A 15,952-nucleotide genomic window follows, 5' to 3' on the forward strand; every position below is an offset into this window, starting at 1 on the left:
GTAGAAACTCTCGTCTACTTAATTTCTTTGTGCCTTCATATATGACCATAGTTAACCCTGAGCTGATTTTTCTGGAGCAGTTCAACAGGTAGTGTGTACCTTCATGGCAGACACAACAGGCACTCTCTCCTACCACTCACAGATGTGACCTTAGCATCTTGCTCAACACATGGCTCTAGGCAGCTGCTCTCTGTCTCTCAGAATTGGTACATGGTTTTCCTTGGTTGCTACAGTGTTTAGGCTACACTGTCCAAAATGGTAACCATTAGCCATATGTAGTTTAAATTAATTAAAATTAAAAGTCAGTCCCTTAGTTTACTAGCCATATTCCACATACTTAGTAGCTGCATGTGGCTAGTAGCTACCATCTTGAAGCACAGAAACAGCATTTCCATGATTGGAGAAGGTTTTCTTTTCATCATCTAAAGGGTTATGGTTTGCCCCTTGAGCCATGTCTTCTAGTTGATAGCTCATTAATTTACCAAACCTCTAAGGAGTACCTGTTCTGTGCCAGATACTCTTGGCAAGGGCTCCAGGTACCACATATGTGGTATCTTAGGGCCCAATGTGTTGTCTCCTGTGAATGTAGTCACCTTGGCCTGCCCAGTGGCCCTGTCTCTGAAGACTGCTTACTGTCCAGGCCAATGACCAGCACATGCTCACCACTGAGGATGGTGAAGTGCTCCTGCCCTGGGAGACCAGTCTCATCCACATATGAGTGGACCACCATGCCCATCCATGGTGCTCTTTGGAGTACTGTTTATTTTTGACCTTCCCTGCACTTAGCTCAGGGACTGCATAGATAACCAGTGACTGTTCTTTGAGTGACTAAGGTTATTACATCTTTGGGAGAGAGGCATCTTTTGGTTGTAGCACTGGCGTTTCCAGATTTCTGGTCCTCGGTTCTTTCCACAGGGAGGGGTGAGCTCTCTGGGCTCTGACCTCTTCCAGCTACAGGCCTGTACTTTCTGCTCTTCATTTCCTGTTTCCCACAGCCCCTTCTGCTCAGGTAGGCAGACCAGAATGGGCACCTGGCAGGGTCCAGTGACCTTTAACCTTCCAAATGGCCTGAAAGCTCCAAGAATCTGGATAAATTGGGAACAGAATTAGGACAGGCAGATTTACTGAACATTTGTGGTTTTGCTCACATCCTGAAATGGTTCACAGTGCCATGTGTTTGTACAGAAGCCACAACACATACGTAGGATACACATGGGCATGTGCTTGGTCACAGTCACCCTTCAGAGAAGAAGACTTCACACACACCTCCTGTAGGCGCTGTATCAACATGCAGATACCCAGCCACCTGGACTCTGATGGTCTCTTTCTCCACTTAAACTCATTCTCCCTCTTACAAGGATGTTGTGGATACCTAACTTCTCACCAGCCAAGTTCATTTATCCAGATCCCTCCTGGCTGCCTTGCTGTAATTAGCTCCTGAGTGCCTCATCACAGCATCAGCTCTAACTGCTCGGGGCCCCTGGGAGCAATGCTGGCCTCCTTCCTCCATCTCAGTCCTGAGCTAGCACAAAGTGAAGCCTGGCATGAGTCACTGCTGAGGCGAAGGGCCTTGACTGGCTGCTCCTGACAGCCTCGAAGAGGCTATGCTGATAGACGCTGGCAGGGGCTCACAGCCCACCTGAGCAGCCCACTAAACCTCTTTTCAGACGAGGGAATCCAGGTCTAAGAGATCAGGAGGCCAAGCATCCTGTTCTGGACCACTATGGCCTCTTCTTTTTTTTTTTAATGTTGATTAAAAAAAATTTTTTTATTGGTTGTTCAAAACATTACAAAGCTCTTGACATATCATATTTCATACATTTGATTCAAGTGGGTTATGAACTCCCATTTTACCCCATATACAGATTGCAGAATCACATCAGTTACACATCCACGTTTTTACATATTGCCATACTAGTGACTGTTGTATTCTACCTTTCCTATCCTCTACTATCCCCCCTCCCCTCCCCTCCCATCTTCTCTCTCTACCCCATCTACTGTAATTCATTTCTCTCCCTTGATTTTTTCCCTTCCCCCTCACATCCTCTTATATGTAATTTTGTATAACAATGAGGGTCTCCTTCCATTTCCGTGCAGTTTCCCTTCTCTCTCCCTTTCCCTCCCACCTCTCGTCTCTGTTTAATGTTAATCTTTTTCTCATGCTTTTCCTCCCTGCTCTGTTTTTAGTTGCTCTCCTTATATCAAAGAAGACATTCGGCATTTGTTTTTTAGGGATTGGCTAGCTTCACTTAGCATAATCTGCTCTAATGCCATCCATTTCCCTGCAAATTCCATGATTTTGTAATTTTTTAGTGCTGAGTAATACTCCATTGTGTATAAATGCCACATTTTTAATCCATTCATCTATTGAAGGGCATCTAAGTTGGTTCCACAGTCTAGCTATTGTGAATTGTGCTGCTATGAACATCGGTGTAGCAGTATCCCTATAGTACGCTCTTTTAAGGTCTTCAGGGAATAGTCCGAGAATGGCAATAGCTGGGTCAAATGGTGGTTCCATTCCCAGCTTTCCCAGGAATCTCCATACTGCTTTCCAAATTGGCCGCACCAATTTACAGTCCCACCAGCAATGTACAAGTGTACCCTTTTCCCCACATCCTCGCCAGCACTTGTTGTTGTTTGACTTCCTAATGGCTGCCAATCTTACTGGAGTGAGATGGTATCTTAGGGTGGTTTTGATTTGCATTTCTCTGACTGCTAGAGATGGTGAGCATTTTTTCATGTACTTGTTGATTGATTGTATATCCTCCTCTGAGAAGTGTCTGTTCAGGTCCTTGGCCCATTTGTTGATTGGGTTATTTGTTTTCTTATTGCTTAATTTTTTGAGTTCTTTGTATACTCTGGATATTAGGGCTCTATCTGAAGTGTGAGGAGTAAAGATTTGTTCCCAGGATGTAGGCTCCCTATTTACCTCTCTTATTGTTTCTCTTGCTGAGTAAAAACTTTTTAGTTTAAGTAAGTCCCATTTGTTGATTCTTGTTATTAACTCTTGTGCTATGGATGTCCTATTAAGGAATTTGGAGCCCGACCCCACAATATGTAGATCGGCGCCAACTTTTTCTTCTATCAGATGCAGAGTCTCTGATTTGATATCAAGCTCCTTGATCCATTTTGAGTTAACTTTTGTGCATGGCGAGAGAAGGGGATTCAGTTTCATTTTGTTGCATATGGATTTCCAGTTTTCCCAGCACCATTTGTTGAAGATGCCATCCTTCCTCCATTGCATGCTTTTAGCCCCTTTATCGAATATAAGATAGTTGTAATTTTGTGGATTGGTGTCTGTGTCCTCTATTCTGTACCATTGGTCTACCCGCCTGTTTTGGTACCAGTACCATGCTGTTTTTGTCACTATTGCTCTGTAGTACAGTTTGAAATCTGGTATTGCTATACCTCCTGATTCACACTTCCTGCTTAGAATTGCTTTTGCTATTCTGGGTCTTTTATTTTTCCATATGAATTTCATGATTGTTTTATCTATTTCTACAAGAAATGCACTATGGCCTCTTCTGTCAGGGACCAGGATCACTCTCCAACCCTCTGTTCCAGGGCTATGTATCACTTATGGGTGCTCATCCCACACCAGATCCAGGTGTTTTTGCTCTACCCAGAAATCCTACTAGGGACTTTGAGGGTGTGTTCTCTTTCTAGGCTTTGATTTTCCCCAGTGAGGGGAAGGACCTTGATTTTCGTAACCATACTGTATTTTTAGGGTAACATCAGGCATCGTAGGAGTCAGGGACTATGAGGCCTTTCTCTGTGTAGAGCCCCTTCTCAGTACCTCAGGCCTCAGCTCCTGGAGTATTGCTGGATCCCTTCCACTGGCCAGCCTTCCATCCCGGGCTCAACTCCCTCCTGTCGCCTCCTCACCCATTGTCCAAGGATGAGAGGTCGCTAGATCTCAGGCCAGCATGTTCTTTGAACTATATAACTGAAAATCCTTCCCCCTCTGAAAGCAGCAGTCTATTCCCCACCAGCCTTTCCTTGTTGGCCTTCTCTTGTGAGACCTTCAAGGCTAGCCTCATCCGTTTTCCACACACAGCTTCCTCAGACTTGAGGCCAAGGCCAGCTGAGTGATCCTTATTCTACAGAGCCCTCTCTTCTCCAGGTGGATCCTCACCCCTCAGTACCCCTTCCATGCCCAGGCTCAGGCTCCCTCACCTCATGGCACTCCTTGGTGAAGGCCTAGGTTCATCTTCTTTTTTTTTAAACTAATTAATTATTTTAATTAGGTATGACAGCAGAATGCATTTTGATACGTTGTATATAATTGCAGCACAACTTTACATTTCTATGGTTGTACACGATGCAGCATCACACTGTATGTGTAGTCATACGTGTACCTAGGGTACTGATGTCCATTTCATTCCACCATCTTTCCTGACTCCATGCTTCTGTCCCTACCCTCCCTCCCTCCCCTTTGCCCAAATTTCTCCATTTTTCCCATGCTTCCTCCCTCCCCGTTATGGATCAGCGGTGCTCATCCTCTTAATGGAATAGCAAGTACCTGGGCCTGCAGACCTAGCCTGGTGGTGTAAGTCCAGGACCCTTACTTTCAGTCTACCCAGCTCAGGACCAAGGGACTAGTTTAGGTAACTGTTTTATGCTATGAATTCATTTAAAATCTAATGGCATCTCATATGATAGAATTTTCCTTTCCAATATTGGTATACCTTGCCTCCCTTATTCTATTCTCTTGCAGTTGGCTTTGGGGACTCAACTAGAGTCCTTTAGAATGCCATCTTGTATTTACCAGATCACTTTGGAGAAAATCTTTATTAACCTAGTGACATGCCAGTCTCACATTTTATAAATTCACCCTGTTTCTTCTGAAAAGTTTTCCTTCTAGAACATTTTACACTTTGAACAAAGAAAGAGGCCTAAGAGGTCACCCATTGTATAGATGAGCAACCAAATTCAGAGGGGTGAAGTGCTTTCCCAACACTTGACAGGGGCCTTAGCAGCCTAACCCCAGGTCAGTGAACTTGACTGTGCCTTGGATCAGGAGGCTACACCTCTTCTCTGACAAGTTTTTTAAAATTTCTGAGATGCTGTGTCTCTTCAGTAAAGCTGCCTTTGGAGTTAATTTCATCAGTTAATCACCTCCATCTCCTAGGCCTCCAGCTGACACACCTCTCCTGGTCTACACCGTTAGATAAAATTAGCTTCATGTTAAGGGAATACCATTTTTCTACTGTCCAGTTCTCTGGAAAACTTCTACTGCCCTCCAAAAGTTATAGTCTAAGAGTGAAGCCACCATGTGCCGAAACTCTAAAGGGCACCGCAAACCTAGCAAAGCACTGTTCTGGGAAATGCGACCCCTTCGTGCACACAAGTCATTTTCATAAAGGAGAGACAAGATGAGAGAATCTGAAGTTGGTCATAAAAAATCACCTGATGACAAATATCATTATTCAGTTATATATTATATATATGATTATTCAGTTGATATATTCATTGAATGTATGTTCAACATATATCAATATGTAAAAGTTCATTGAAACTTAACATATAAGAATAATGATATTCAGGGGCTGAGGTTGTGGCTCAGAGGTAGAGCGCTCACCTACCATGTGTGAGGCACCGGGTTTGATCCTCAGCACCACATAAAAAGAAAATAAAGATATTGTGTAAAAAAAAAAAAGAGTAATGATATTCAATGAATTCTCATCTTTAGAATTTAAATTACTGGGAATTTTAAAGAGATAAGATTAAGGTTTTAAATTCAGTTTTGTTTTTTACCCCCAGTGCTGGGGAGTAAATCCAGGCACATTCCAGCTACATCCCAAAATATTTAGATTTTGAGACAAGAACTCACTAAATTGCCCAGGCTAGCCTGGAACTTTATATCTTCCTGCCTGCATCTCCTGAGTCGGGAGTACAGGTGTGGGCCACTGCAGAGGACTCTAGTTGCTTTGGAAGTGGGGAGAGGGCCAGTGCCTCAGGCCGTGCTTGTTAGGTAGTATGGGTTACTTGCAGAGGCTGTTGTCAGCTACAGGTATCTGCTTTGAGTGGCCTGTCCTTCCCTCAGTCTGAGAGGAGGGTTGACAACAGAGGTAGGGGAGGATGGTTGACATCCTCTTAGGCTGTAGAATCCATTGGAGTAGCACCTGTGTCTTCCTCACCTCTGCTCAGGGTAGCCACACAGAGGACTCTGGCAGCCCTAGTACAGAGTTGGTCTGCTATCAGTGGTTCTCTTCAACAGGGCGGACCCTCCCTCCAAGCGGCTGAAAGATCTTTCAAGGACTGTGGGCCAAGAGAACTTTCTAGTGGCTTCAGCCCCAGAAAAGGCCTGACAAGGTTTTCTCAAATACCACTGTCAATCCTTACTAGATAAGGGTTGCATACTTCCTGGATCTTCACATCCACCACAAAACATTATCCAGTGGTGTGAAAAGCGCACACACACACACATTCTCTCTCTCTCTCTCTCTCTCTCTCTCTCTCTCTCTCTCTCTCTCACACACACACACACACACACAAAACTCACCTATTCCAGGATTCAGAGAGCCCTGAATTTGAGTCATGGGTCTGCCACTAACATTGGAACCTAGAACAAATATCTCCTCTGCCTGTTTGGTCACCTGCAAAATAGAGGCAGTATTGCACATGTATGAAAGTATAAGGCAGATGCAAAGGTTTTAGCAAAGAAAAGGGACAATTTTGATTACTGGTCAGTCGTGTCCATTTGCCTGGAGTTGCTATTTCATGAGAACTACAGAAAGAAGCCAGCCCAGGGTGATAGTTCTGTCATTTGGCTCCTTAAGAGGCTGTTGCTTCCCCTTCCCCTGTGGCTGTGGGCACCCTTGCTTCCCGACTGGCCATAGGTCTCCTTTCTCTTGGAAGATTGGAGCTAACACAAGGACCCTGAAGATCTCACTAGGAAAACTGGCAGTTACAGAGAAACTGAGGTCAGTGTTAGGATCACAGCTAGAGGCAACAGGAAGTCTTGTGTTTATTTCCACTTAAAAAATTATTTTACTTTATTTATTTATTTTTAAAGAGAGAGTGAGAGAGGAGAGAGAGAGAGAGAGAGAGAGAGAGAGAGAGAGAGAATTTTTAATATTTATTTTTTAGTTCTCGGCGGACACAACATCTTTGTTGGTATGTGGTGCTGAGGATCGAACCCGGGCCGCACGCATGCCAGGCGAGCGCGCTACCGCTTGAGCCACATCCCCAGCCCCAAAAAATTATTTTAAAAAAGAACAACCACCACTACCATACAGCAATGCTGAAAAGTTTCTTCGTAATTCTACCCCCAAGTTAAATTATTCTTTTCCCTTTTGTATCTTTCTGCTTTTATATGCATACATATAGTCTATATTTATCTTCACAGAATACAATCTTGTGTCTTGCCCTTCTCTCTTATCATTTTCTTATTACAATGGTTTTCATTGTGATTTTTTTTTATATTTAGAATTAGCCAGCTGGGTTCAGTTTAGATTATACCAATTTTGTTGGCAACACCCAAAACCTCATAATCAGGAGCCAGTTGAACAAACCTTCTTCTCTCCATCAGACCTTGGCCACACCCACGTCACAGAGCTTCTTCACAGCCTGTTTGATTTGGTGCTTCTTGACCTTGACCACCACAATAAGCACAAGTGTGTTTTCTTCTGTCTTGTTCATGGCAGACTCAGTGGTCAGGGGGCACTTGATGACAGCATAGTGCTCAAGCTTCTCCTGGGGGTGCTCTTCTGAGGGTGTTCAGGTTGTCTCTGGAGCCATGGAGTCTTGGCACTGGAGGATAGGTCCAGGCAGGCCATCTTGTGGCCATGATTGCCTTTCAGCATTGCCTTCCTGGCTTTCAAAGCCTTTGCCTTGGCTTCAGCTTTGGGAAGGGCAGGAGATTCCTTCTTTGCTTTTGGTACCATCTTGGTGAAAAGGACCATGGTGATCATTTTTATTTTTTTTTTTAATTTTTTACTTGTAGATGGACACAATATCTTTATTAATTTATGTGGTGCTAAGGATTGAACCCAGTGCCCCATGCATGCAAAGCAAGTGCTCTACCACTGAGCCACAACCCCCGCCCCACCATGATGATCATTTTTAATGCTGTATAATCTTCCATCCAGAGGGCATGTCACCATTTGATTAGCCGTTTACTGAACACTTGGGCTACTTAGTTTTTCCCATGAGTGTTGTCATGCTGCAGTGCAGACCTTCTTGCACATATACAGTTTTACTTCTTTTTGGTTGTTTTCACTGGATAAATTCCCAGAAGAGCCATTAATGGGGTCAAAGGCTTAGAACATTCTTGTGATTCCTGAAACATATAGCATTTAACTACTATTTTAGGGAAAGCAGGCTCTGCCTGGGTTCTGGGGAGACCAAGTCACATTCATCAGCTGTAGGCCCCAGAGCAATCCTAGCCACTCTGGGTGACCCTCTTCCCTTCCCACTGCACCCTTCTGTGGGACCCACCAGCAAGTATACTTAGATCCCTGCCTCCTTCCTTCCCCAGGAACACAGGTGATAGGGTTTTGAAGTTTTTAACATAGGCCCCAAGAATGGTTATCAGGGATCCTTTACCTGTGTAAGACTGTTTTTCTAGAAGATCCACAGTTAATATCACATACCCTTCAGAAGGCTAAGATTAAGAAAGTGTTTAAATGCTCTGAAATATAAGGGCCAGCAAGGTCTAGTGCCAGTAGAAAGACACCAACAAAGTGGGTTTAAATGAGAAGGAAGGAACAGGGTAGGGGCCAGGGGCTTTCTGGAGAGGTGGCACATGAGGGGGTGTTGAAAGGTGTGGGTAGGGAGGGGTGTTCCAGAGAGAGTAATGTCAGAGTGAGGTGTGGTAGCACACACCTGTAATCCCCCAGTGAGGCTGAGGCAGGAAGATCACAAGTTTGAGGCCAGCTCAGGCAACTTAGCGAGACCCTGTCTCAGAATAAAAAGAACTAGGGATGTAGCTCAGGGGCAAAGTAGCCGTGGGTTCAATCCCCAGCACCAAAAAAAACAAAACAAAACAGAGTAATGTCAGAAGCAGAGCTGGACAGGGAGGGGTGCAGAGAAAAGCGAGCATTCCCCCTTGTCTACACTGAGGACCCTGGGGAAAGCAGTGGGTGGTGGGAGGCAGGTGGCCAGGCTGAGGGTGCATGGAGCAACAGCAGGGGGAGCCAGGGAGGGAGCTGTGTACAGGGGTGTTGAGGAAGTTCAGATGCCAGGTAGAAGGTGGATTGAAGGGGAGGACCAATAGGCTTGGTACCAGGGAGGCCTGATTAGAGGCTGGGGATGGGGTGTGGCTCAGTGGTAGAGTGCTTGCCCAGTATGCATAGGCCCTGGGTTCTATCCCTAGCACCTCAGAAAATAAGAGTCCCAGCTCCTTGCTGCCCACTTGGCCTCTTCCCTCCCTCTGATCTTCACCTACCTGATGTCATTTCCTGCCCCTACACCCATAGCCACCTGCTTCATCCATTTTTTCGTCTATTTCCATGTGCCCTGTCTCCTGGGTATACCTACTTCTTATTAAAACCCATCTTGTTATCAGAATGACTTAAGGTGGACTGTACTTAACCTTGTGAGGCTGACTGTGAGATTTCCATAAACCACAGAGGTAAATTGGTGGCCTTAAGTTACAACCTCAGCTTCTTATGCCTTTAAGGTTGATATAACCTCTTAACCTTCAGAGCTCATATTTGCTCTTGAAAATTGTTACGGAAATATATCATGCAAAAAGTTAAAAGTTCCCACCATCCCACCCCAGAGAGAAGCTCACAGCCTGTCACTTGTGTGAACTTTCCGAGGCACTTATGTTTTGGGCTCTAGGGCTGCCCTGATTTTGTGTTCCTGCCTTTCCTCTCGATGGAGGAGGAAGAAGTGGGAGGATGAAGACTTGAATGGAAGACAGGATCTTTCTTTTGTGTCCCCTTAACCATCGCTTCTGCACTAGACAGTTCATGAGGCCTGGCTGAGTGACCAGGGGTTTTTTGCTGACCCTGGGATACCCCACTGGGACTAGAACACCTGTGGCCCACCTGGATGCCCAGAGGAAGACCATGCCTCCTCTTTTGTGAGACATCTGCCATCTTGACATCCTCATTCACACTTTTATCAAAGTGACATAAGAAAGGCTGAGGTACCCTGAGCACTTCCTGAGAGTCACACTTTACAGTAAACAGTTATCTAGTCCTGTTTTACCACTGAGGAACAAGGCACAGGAGAGTATGGTGACTTGCCCAGTGTCACGGAGGGAGGGTTGGCAGGCTGGCTCCTGGGCTGGCCGCGATGCCCAGGGAATGTTCTAGCCTCACCTGTTCCTGCCCTTGTGAGCCTCATGTGTGCCAGGCAGCATGCTTCCTGTGGGCTGGGAACCCCAGACAACTGAGCCCAGAAACCCAGCCCCAGCACTTGCTGCTGAACTCTTATCCCTGGCTGCCCTCACAAGCTGGCAGGGCCCGGGCTCTGGCTTTTCTTTTTTTTTTTCCCAGAGGTTCATCCTTTTCTCACACCAAGAGCCTTCTCCCTGGTGCCTGCTTTGTTAGGTCCCAGGAGAGGATCTCAGGTTTCCCAAGAGGGTCCCAACCATCCCTGTGCATCAGATCTCCTTTGCCCTGACCCCACTGGCAGAGGATTGGGGTGCTAAGGGCCAGGATCCTGAGATTTACACGCTTGCACTGCTTGGGCAGTGTAGTTCTGGGAGGCGCTGCTGCTGCTTCCCAGGCTCACGGGGTGCCAGTCAGGGTGCCAGTCGGGGTGCAATGGGGGTATTTTGGCTTCTCCTTTCTGACTTGTAGGATGCCATTCATGGGGTTTTTAACAGTGGTAGAGGAAATGGAAGAAGAGTAAAACTAAGCACTTCAGTTCTTGTTTTTCTGACTAGCCTGGACCTAGGGAACTACACTGTGGACACAGAGCCCGTAGCCGTCCCTGAGCCTGGCCTGCCTCACTTCTCACCTTCAAGCAGCTGAGCACATGACTCCACTCTGATCTGTCCCCAGGAGCTGATTCACTACAGGGGCACCGCCTGCTTGCCCTCTACTTCATGGTCTCTGACCCTTGATGGCAGCCTCAGCTTCTCCCAGGCTGGCCTCCCTTTCTTTGCTGCCTGGCTCACACACCTCGATGTAGTTACTTCTTTGACATTAGCCACAGTTCTCTTGCTCTTTGACCACCTACAGTCTTCATCCTGCAAAACCTCAGTTTCCAGACGCCATCATCATTGTCCTCCCTAGGGTGCAGGGGTAGCTGTTCTGACTCCTCTGACTTCCCACTTCTGACTCCTGACAACAGTGTCCACTTTCCCTTCTCAGTCTAACCCATGGCTCCCTCACCACACACCCAGTCATAGCTTCCAGGATTGATGGCTCAGCCCACGCTCCTGAGACCTAGTGGCTTCTCAGACAGCACATCCTCAGCCACACTCCTCACTTATCCCTCACATATGTTTCTCCTCCTTAGTTCTGTATCACAGAGACTGGCACTATCTACCCAGATGCCCAAGCCACAAAGTTCTGGAAAGTGAAAGATAGTAAATATTTTGGCTTTGTGGGCCATATGGTCTCTATCACAACTACCCAACTCTGTTGTTGGAGCATGAAAACAGCCAGAGACAATATGTAAATAAATGAGTGAGGCTGGGTGCCAATAAAACTTTATGAAAATAGGCAGTAGCCAGATTTGGCCCACAGACCTCAGTTTGCTGACCCATGGTCTACACCTAGCTCTTGAGGTGTTTCTGTTTACTGAAATGCTTACAGTTGCCTGAACCTGGTGTCACGCATTTATACCTTTGAGTATGTAGCTTCCTCTCACAGGAATGCTCTTAGCACTTTATCCTCAAGACTTGGCCATGCTCACTTCTCAGAAGGCCTCTATGGTGCCCTGATGTCTTCCTCTGTTACATAGCTCTCCTCTGGTCATGACAGTATCATACTGCACTGCACTGATGTCCTGATCTGCGTCCCTGTGAGACCCTAAGCTCTCTGAGGTAGAACTCTTGCTGCCTGTTGTATCGCTGGCACCATGTATGTTGTCAATCTTAGATCAAGTTGAATCTGAATTTCCGGATTGCTCTGCGAAACATGGTGAATGACAGGAAGGAGACTTAGGACTCAGTGCAGTGGCTGACACAGGAATGACTGCACTTGTAGAAAGAGAATGATGCTAAGCTGGGGTTTCTTTGTGGCATTTCTAACCTGTGTCAGTGCTGGGAAGGGGCCTTCCTGGGCAAGCTGCCTGTTCTCCCCACCTTCCCAGTGTGGGTCTGTGGGGCCTCTGTGGGAGGTCTTTGTTCCTGGCTAACATCTCTCACCAGGATTGGGGGTTTCTTTCCAGAAGAGTCTGAACTTCCCCTCCAACCCCGTCCTCCTCCCAGGAAAACCTTATGCTCTCCATCCTGCCCAAGCACGTAGCTGATGAGATGTTGAAGGACATGAAGAAAGACGAGAGCCAGAAGGACCAGCAGCAGTTTAACACCATGTACATGTACCGGCATGAGAACGTCAGGTGCGATGGCTGAGACCCATCCCCAGCAGAAGGGCCAAAGGAACATGGCTCCTGGGATTTGCTGAGCACCGTGGGTTTGGTTTTCCTGGGGACTAGAGGCAGGGCCATCCCACTGTGTGCACCTCAGCTCCACTGAACTCCACAGTCCTGTGGAGGAGATGTACTGGCAGATATCAGTTAAAATGTGCTTTATGCAGCCTGTTCTATTCCGTCATTGTATGAATGTCACTCAGGAGAAGGAAAGGGTTCCTAAAAGGTTGTCTGTCATCCAGGGGCAGCTCTAAAAAAAAGGATGTGTTCAGCCAGGGGTAAGGTTTGACCAGTTGGAGGGTGGTCCCCAGGTACAACTGGAGAGGGAAGCATGCAGAGGAGACTTCAGCAAGGATAAGTTGTAATGTCGGAGCCCTGAATTTGCCTGGAAACACCAAAGTCTCACTGTACTGGGGTATGAGCAAGACCTTCTTCCACTGTTAGCCTGGCTGTCCTGTGAGTTGGCAGGAGCTGGCAGTAGAGTCAGGTCGGGGTCTGGAGCCTCATTGCCTGTGGTCCCCTCTCCTGCAGCATCCTCTTTGCAGACATCGTGGGCTTCACCCAGCTGTCGTCTGCCTGCAGTGCCCAGGAGCTTGTGAAGCTGCTCAATGAGCTCTTTGCCCGCTTTGACAAGCTGGCAGCTGTAAGTACCCACTGCATCAGCTGTCCTTGGTCATTCCCTGGCTCAGTAATTCCCCCACTGGTCCTTCCTTTTGCCTGCTTTGCCGCTGCTCCATGTCCAGGAGGGACTGGGAGCACACACATGCCCTGCCCTTTCAGAAATACCACCAGCTGCGAATCAAGATCCTGGGTGACTGTTACTACTGCATCTGTGGACTGCCTGACTACCGGGAGGACCATGCTGTCTGCTCCATCCTCATGGGGCTTGCCATGGTGGAGGCCATCTCGTGAGTGGGTGCCTTTGGCAGCGAGGGGCTCCCAGGGCAGGCTTCTTGGCCCTGGCTGGGGAGAAGTAGGCTTTTCACTGGTCTGACCAGATGCCAGGAATCTGCCTGAGGTGTGGAATAAGGTTGAGTCCTCAACCTTGGCAAGTCAGGACATGGCTTCTCCACAGCCTCTGGCCATGCCTCAGCCTTTGGCGACCTCATTCTATCAAAAGTTGCTTTGTGAAAACCATCACACTGCTCCATGTTTTCCTGAAGACCCGCCTCCCCAGGAGTTCTCCCCTTTTTCTGTTTTCTCACCACGACCCTCTAAGACAGATGCAGTTCAGGGACAGCCCTTCCCATGTCGACATGAAGCGAATGCTGGGTCGCATGCCATAGACGGCGGTAGGGTGGCATTGGAACCTGCCCTTTGCTCCAGCGCCCCACAAGAGCTGGGGAGCAGGCTTCCCCTTGTGCTGCTCCACATGAAACTGGTTTCTCTGGTGGCCCAGGAGAGGGTGGAAAAAGAAGCTCTTAGGAGGCTTCTCCCCTCTAATGGAGCCCAGATGTCATTTGCTCTTCCCTGTGGCCTCTAGGAGCAGCTCTGCATTCTTAGTCTCTCAGGTTAAGCCCCTCTTCCTTAGTTTGGAAAGACACAAAGGCAGTCCCCCCTGGGGTGACAGTAGTTCAGCATTAGAAACTTTAACCTCTACTCCCCCAGCAGGCCGATTGTTGAAATTTGTATTAGTCTTTTTCTGGAGTTGTTAAGCAAGTTACTCTTCACAGAGGTTGTTCACCTCTGTGTCTGCAGCGTAGAGGATGCTGGGCACATTCTAGATTCTCGATGGAACAGTAACTTTATGAATGAATAAGTGAACAATTTGAAGAGAGAAATTAGAGGTCCCTCAGGGGAAGACAGTACTATGTCCCCAGACACCTTGCCCCAAGTCTCACTGACCTGTGATTGTTGGATCTACTGCTAGGTCCTGCCCTGCCTTGTCCCCAGTTGCAGCTGCTCAGCTGAAGCAGGAAGCCTCAGGGCATGTGCTAGGCCCCTCAGCCTGGAGGGGAGGGCAAATCATGCAGAAATCTCTTGCAGGGAGAGTGAGGCTGCCTCACACAGAGCTGAACCCTAACACCTCTGTGTGCCTGGCAGGTATGTGCGGGAGAAGACCAAGACTGGGGTGGACATGCGTGTGGGGGTGCACACAGGCACTGTGCTGGGTGGTGTCCTGGGACAGAAGCGCTGGCAGTACGATGTGTGGTCCACCGATGTCACTGTGGCCAACAAGATGGAGGCTGGTGGCATTCCTGGGTGAGTACGCCTTCAGTGTGGGCAGGTGTGAGGATCTATGAAGGGAACATCTCATCCACCCTCAAGGCAGTGGCCCTAATGAGGGACAAGAGGCCTTGAGGGCCCCCTTTCCACCCAGTAGCAGTGTTCTTTCCCTCCTACTTATGCCTGGCTAAGGCCACTCTGAGACCTTCCTCTGGGAGCCTGCCTCTTTGGTGCCTCTGCAGCAGTCTGTCCTGTACTTACTGATGTTACAGTTCGGGACTCCTGAAAGGTGTCCTGACTAGTAATAATCAGGCAGCAGGCCTGCAGGCCATACTTTATGGCTTACAGCCTCTCGAATGGCTCTCTTGAGCTCTTCTACAGAACCAGAACCAAATATCCCGGCAGGCCCTGCCCTTAGGGTGGACAGGCCAAGCTCAGCCTTCCCACCAGGCCAGGGAGCTTCCTCAGAGACAGTTCCATTTCTGTCCTCTGGTGACTCAGAGTGGGTTTTACCACCCATTGGCATCAGGCTTGCAACTGAGAATCATGCAAGATAGGGAATAATCAGCTTATGACATTATTCGAGTTCAGAGCTTATTACATTCCTTATCTCATTTGGTGCTCTCAATAGTCCACGAGGAAAAACTGTGTTCTTGTTTTAAAGACCCAATGCTGGGGCTCAGGGAAGTGGATGCCACACTTGTCTACACAGCTAGTTAGCCACAAGACTGTCCCCCCTTGGCCTCTGCCCTACATACCCGGGGATACAGGCCAGATCAGCAGCCAGTGCCTGTGATGCACTGACCACCCCTAGTACGGGCAAAGGCTGTCTCTGACACATGCTCAAGGCCCCCCTCTGCAATCCAGGCGTGTGCACATCTCCCAAAGCACCATGGACTGCCTGAAAGGAGAGTTCGATGTGGAGCCAGGTGATGGGGGCAGCCGTTGTGATTACCTAGATGAGAAGGGCATCGAAACCTACCTCATCATTGCCTCCAGGCCAGAGGTGAAGAAAACAGCCACCCAAAATGGCCTCAACGGCTCAGTAAGTTCCCTACCACACCTCTGGAGCAGAGATTTGGAAAGGAAGGAATTAAAACGATCTTATTTTTTTTAAAGAACAGTTGTAAAAGAGAGGTTGGTGGGACTTGAAGATGGCTGACTATGAGAGGCAAGAGGCAGGCTGATGTAAAGAATTACTCTGCATCCTGTGGTGCAGGAGTCCAGTGGTAGTGTCTTTCAGAGGCAAGGTGATTGTAGGGGAGACAGTGTCTTTCATGGCAAGTTG

General features: G+C 47.7%; 1 protein-coding gene across 3 annotated transcripts in view; it reads left to right on the top strand.

Moving 5' to 3' along the window:
• The window catches only part of ADCY3 (adenylate cyclase 3), an 85,975-nt gene that overhangs the window by 54,600 nt on the left and 15,423 nt on the right, over positions 1-15,952 (top strand). For all 3 annotated transcript variants that reach the window (XM_081264107.1, XM_081264108.1, XM_081264106.1), the window contains exons 4-8: positions 12,338-12,468; positions 13,030-13,141; positions 13,279-13,406; positions 14,542-14,700; positions 15,532-15,709. In XM_081264107.1, coding sequence (XP_081120233.1) covers positions 12,338-12,468; positions 13,030-13,141; positions 13,279-13,406; positions 14,542-14,700; positions 15,532-15,709 — 708 coding nt within the window. The remainder of the gene's footprint in view (positions 1-12,337; positions 12,469-13,029; positions 13,142-13,278; positions 13,407-14,541; positions 14,701-15,531; positions 15,710-15,952) is intronic.

This window comes from Spermophilus citellus (genome assembly GCF_964194105.1).
Source record: "Spermophilus citellus genome assembly, chromosome: 13".
Classification (NCBI taxonomy): domain Eukaryota; kingdom Metazoa; phylum Chordata; class Mammalia; order Rodentia; family Sciuridae; genus Spermophilus; species Spermophilus citellus.